The sequence below is a fragment of the Nicotiana tabacum genome, chromosome 16 (assembly GCF_000715075.1).
Source record: "Nicotiana tabacum cultivar K326 chromosome 16, ASM71507v2, whole genome shotgun sequence".
NCBI lineage: Eukaryota > Viridiplantae > Streptophyta > Magnoliopsida > Solanales > Solanaceae > Nicotiana > Nicotiana tabacum.
In genome coordinates, this window is record NC_134095.1 from 163,305,904 (window position 1) to 163,310,914 (window position 5,011).

The 5,011-nt window shown below is 30.9% G+C and overlaps 1 protein-coding gene across 2 annotated transcripts; it reads right to left on the reverse strand.

Annotated features, from left to right (window-relative positions):
• Positions 1 to 555: 555 nt before the first annotated feature.
• Positions 556 to 2,638, reverse strand: LOC107794891 (zinc-finger homeodomain protein 2-like). Of its 2 annotated transcripts, none has more exons than XM_075232492.1 (2): positions 2,059 to 2,638; positions 556 to 919 (listed from the first exon to the last, which is right to left on the reverse strand). In XM_075232492.1, exons 1-2 carry the CDS (start codon positions 2,576 to 2,578, stop codon positions 711 to 713), a joined length of 729 nt encoding a protein of 242 aa, XP_075088593.1. In that variant the 5' UTR covers positions 2,579 to 2,638; the 3' UTR covers positions 556 to 710. The 2 variants fall into 2 exon arrangements, with proteins under 2 accessions (XP_075088593.1, XP_016472938.1); XM_016617452.2 differs by having other exon boundaries at positions 556 to 916; positions 2,059 to 2,634.
• Between the last annotated feature and the right edge of the window lie 2,373 nt (positions 2,639 to 5,011).

Below are 5,011 nucleotides of genomic sequence, written 5' to 3' on the forward strand. Positions count from 1 at the left end.
GATTGTCTATTAAAATTATCATTTCTAACTACGTAGAAGTAAGCTTGCGTAGATATTACATTACTCCGACCCCACTTATAAAATTATACTAGGCATGTTGTTGTTTGTTTTCAACTTACCTTTCGTGTCCTACGAAAAACAAGCTTCAGAAACATAGCTTGGATCAATTAATCTTCCTAGGAATAAAAAAACAAGCAGATTTGTTTACCATTTGACCTCTTTTATAAACACTTGTAATAATCTGGAAGAAGTAAAGATACAATGATGCATTTAACATTCCCAACTTAATATGCGCTGAAATAAATTTCCGAGTACACAAGTGGAAGTAGAAGGAAAGAGCAATATTCTTGGCCTAAAACTTAATTAGTAGTATGCGGATCCACACTTCGTTCATCTGAATCCAGTAATTTAGATACGGGGCATAAATCTATATATAAATCCACTAAAATTGCAACAAATAGTAGGTACTACTTATAATCTTAAAAGTTGAACTCACGTAGTTTAAATTCATAATCCGTCTCGAATAATATCAACTAACTATTGATAAAGATCACATTCTCAGCTACATCTCAAATTAATTTCAAAGTATTCCTCTTCTAACAAGAAGATACGTAGTTTAATTTCCAGATACAAAATAAGTAGTCAATATCTAACATAATATTAACAAAAATACCTAAAAATAATGGGGCTTCTTTATTTTTCTTTTTGTTCTAGGGTTTCTTACCAAGAGTGTTCTTGTTGTTATGCATCCAAACTTTAAACACTTGCCTTCTCACTCCAGTCTCGTTGCACAACTGCTGCACCAACTCCTCATCTTCCCTTTGAATTCGCCACCCCAATTTATCTGCTAATTCTTGCATTTTCTCCTTCTGTTCTTGGCTAAATTTTGTCCGAAATCGCTTCTTCGAACCACTGCCTGCTAAAACATAATTAAGTAAATTAAAGATATTCTTAATTATATAATGACTTAACTTTTAAAAAAAATTAGTCACACAATTACTCTCGAGCAAAGGTGGAGCTACTGATCGATCACGATTTCGGCCGAATCAAGTAACTTCTCGAGCAAAGCTGGAGTTACTGTTGATACGGCTTCAGCCGAACCAAGTAACTTTGGTCTCTTAGTTTGTTTAAAGAAATTCGTTAAATATGTTCAAATTACTATCGAGCAAAGGTGCAGCTACTGTCAGGGGCGGATGCCCTCTTAGCGAAGCGGTGTCACGCGACACCGCTTCGTCAATTTTTTGTACTAAATATATGTATTAATATTGTGAGGGAACAGATAAGTAGGAAAAGATGACACTACTTGATATAAATTGTCTCTTGATGTGCTGGTTGAGTGCTTGATTTTGTTCTAAAAGAGTCTGTATGATTAAAAATTGTGATGAAGTAGAATTGAATCCAGGATCTTTTTCTAACTTGAAATTCAACAAACCCGATAGACTAAGAATATTTTTTGTCTATAAGTATGATACTTGAAATTATAATTCATGTACGTCTATAAATTTTGGCATCGCTTACAAAAATTCTTGCATACGCTACTAGCTATTGTCTATTACGGCTTCAGCCGAACCAAGTAACTTTGATCTCTCAGTTTGTCTAAAGAAATTTGTTGAGTATGTTCAAATTACTATGGAGCAAAGGTGGAGTTGTTGTCTACTGCGGCTTCAGCCGAACCAAGTAACTCTGATCTTTCAATTTGTCTAAAAAAAATTGTTTGAATATGTTCAAATGACCATCGAGCAAGGACGACGTACTAATTTAGAATCAAGTAAATTAAAAAAATGACTAAAATCACAAGTCTATAAACTTCAAATTCTAACTCTAGCCTATGATACCGAGACTTATATATAAATATTATGAATCTCCTTGACAATTTTTTTAAAAAATTAAAGTAGCAAAAGAGTTCAAAATTTATTTTTTGTCACATGTTCAAATGCTAGTGTGGAACTCTAATATTTTCTTGAATCCCTTGTATAAATTTTTAGCTATTGTCACCTTCAACTCACAACCCCAATTCTCTAATATAATATTAAAAAAAAATAAAGAAAAAAAAAATACCTCCGCTATTATTGAGGTTGGACATGTCCTCCTGATCCTCCCAATATCCACCACCTCCAGAAGTCGACGGCAAAGCTAACGGTCTTTGTTGTGGCGCCACGTGGTACTGTAAATACCCACAAGGTGGCGGTAAGCTTCTGTAGTACGACGAATGGTAATTAACAAACGGCAGCGGCTCAACGGCGTTGGGTGGTGGTTGAGTAATTTTACGGTGGAAATTGCGGTGGCAGTTACAAGCAGCACATTTAAGGGAATCAAGTGAGCCATCTTCACCGGCAGGCATAAACTCACCACAGCCGTCTACGGCGTGGCCGCCGATACTTACGGCGTGGTTCTTCAGACACTCTTTGTACTTTGGCTTATTATTATGCCACGTGTGAACCACCGCTAAGGGTTCGAGTTCCATTGGTGTAGGACTCGGCATTTTTGTTGGGTGAGTTGAGTTCGAGTTATCGAGTGAGTCGTCGTGTCTCGGTGGTGGTTCAGTTTCTTCTTCTTCTTGATGATTTTCGAAGTCCATGATTTTCTTTAGCTAAAAATTTCACCACCTAATCATGTTGCGTAATCTATATATAATAATGAATGCTATACTGTAAGTAAAATACGTATTACTATAAGAACAACACCGGCAACTATGAAATGCCGGTTTTTCTTGCATTTTCTGGATTTTTATTACTGGAAGTACGTACTTGTAGTAATTTCTTTGTGAGTCCATTACAGAATCCTAAATTATCTCCTAAAGTTACTTTTCTTTCGTTTGTAACAACAAAGTCATTGAACTATGCATATTGTACTCAGAAGTCACTCAACTAGATTTTTGAAATTTTGGATTGCCAAATACCTATTTTACCCTCTTTATAAACATTTATCTTCTTTTTATTTTTTTTAAACTTTTTAATATTATAATTTTTCCCTTTTTAATTTATATTATGGACTTACCTATAGAATAAATATTATTTATTAATTAAAATAAAGTATTTAAGCATATATAATGCTGGAATAACAAAATAATGAACATAGTAAAAAAATTAATTAGAATAACTTTTAGTAATAATAATTTTAGTATTAACAACAAAAATTCAAAAAATTATTTACACAATGTAGAATGAAAGAAAATAAAGATTGTAAAATATATATTTCATGTACTTAATATAAAAATAATTATTTAAATAAAAGAATTTTTATAAGATACATTATATATTCTTGAAAGTTATGCTCAATTATATTATATATATTTCATGCACGACCTAAAATTGCATATTTTACTCTATACAAATACTCCCCCTACTTTTCGGTGACATAACTTTGTGTCATTAGAAAGTTGGTAGAAACATAACAATATAATTGAGCATAACTTTCAAGAATATATAATGTATATTATAAAAATATCTTTATTTAAATAATTATTTTTATATTACATGCATGGAATATATTTTATAACCTTTATTTTCTTTCATTCTGAATTGTGTAAATAAGTTTTTGAATTTTTGTTGTGAATACTAAAAAGATTAAAAAATAAAAAGAAGATAAATGTTTATAATTTAGAGGGTAAAATAGGTATTTGGCAATCCAAAATTTAGAAAATCTAGTTGAGTGACCTTCTGAGTGCAACAGTCAAAGTTCAGTGATTTTGTTGTTACAAGAAAAAAAGTAGCTTTAGGAGATAATTTGGGATAGTTAAGTGAGCATTTGAGTTATTGACTCTTTCTTTCTTGGTTGACTTATTAGTTCCGTAGTTACATTTACCAAACCTTGTGATTTTCTTTTAATATATATACTCTTCCATTTTAATTTATGTCATATCATTTGACTGAACATATAGTTTAGCATACTAAAAAGATTTTTAAAATTTATAATTTTTAGTATATCATAATATTTTTGTGATTATAAAATTTTTAAAATTTGTGATCTTAAATCATATTGTGTGACAATATTGTTTCATTAAAAATAAAAAGAATTGTTTTCTTAAAATTTTACATTTAAAAATTTATTATTTTATATCAAATATGGAATGTAGAATTTGAAATTCATTAGTTTTAAACTTGCCGACGAACCTATAGCTATATATATATATATATATATATATATATATATATATATATATATAGCTTTGTTACTCCCCTTAAGAAAATACTAACTCCAATTTTTTTTTATTTTGACTAAATAACCCTTAATTCTTGACATGTTGGGATATGTAAATAGTGGCAAATTTAAAAAACTAAAGTTAATTCATTCTTGATTATGTAAAAAGAATACTTGTTTTTAACCAAAATAAAAAAGGGCTAAAATAGTACTTAGAACTTATGGAGCAGTACATGTTTTTAAACTTACAAAATACTTTTCTGAATTAGCAAATTTGATGACTTTTCAATGGTAAATTTTTCATTAATATCTAAAGCAAAGGTGGTGCAACGAGGTGCACAATTCTTTCCTCTAATTTGCATGGGGTTTCATTTACTTTTCCATTTCTAACTCTAATTTTTTTTTCTTACCCAAACAAGTACTACTTCCGTTTCACGACTTTTAAGAAAAAATAAAGACTTTTGGAATTTGTGGTCCTAAACAAATTAAAAAGGGCCCAGAGTATTTGTGTGGTAATAAAAGCTTCTCATTAAAGATAAAATTGTAAGTTTAAGCTAAATTGTTACTAAATTTATTGTTTTTGAAACAGACCAAAAAGAAAATAAATTCACATAAACTAGACAGAGTGAGTACAACTATATTACTACTAGAAACCGGTTATGGCCGGTGCGGACGTGGGAGATTACCGTGGAGTTACGTTCTGACGTATTGTACATTATGCTTTTACCACATGGTAAAAGTAAGGAGAGAGGGGGACCGTTAAAATTGTTGCTCGAATTAGGGGTACAGTAGTACACTGTGTCTTCTGCAGAGCAGCAGACTACACTCTTTTAATCAAGGCGTTCCCTTTTTTTCACTAGACCTAATTCGG

Bases quoted from the DNA above. Each gene is read 5' to 3' on its own strand.
- LOC107794891 (XM_075232492.1), bottom strand. From the start codon at position 2,578: ATGGACTTCGAAAATCATCAAGAAGAAGAAGAAACTGAACCACCACCG. The intron at 920-2,058 runs GTATTTTTTTTT...ATTATGTTTTAG, and splicing joins CAACCTCAATAATAGCGGAG to CAGGCAGTGGTTCGAAGAAG.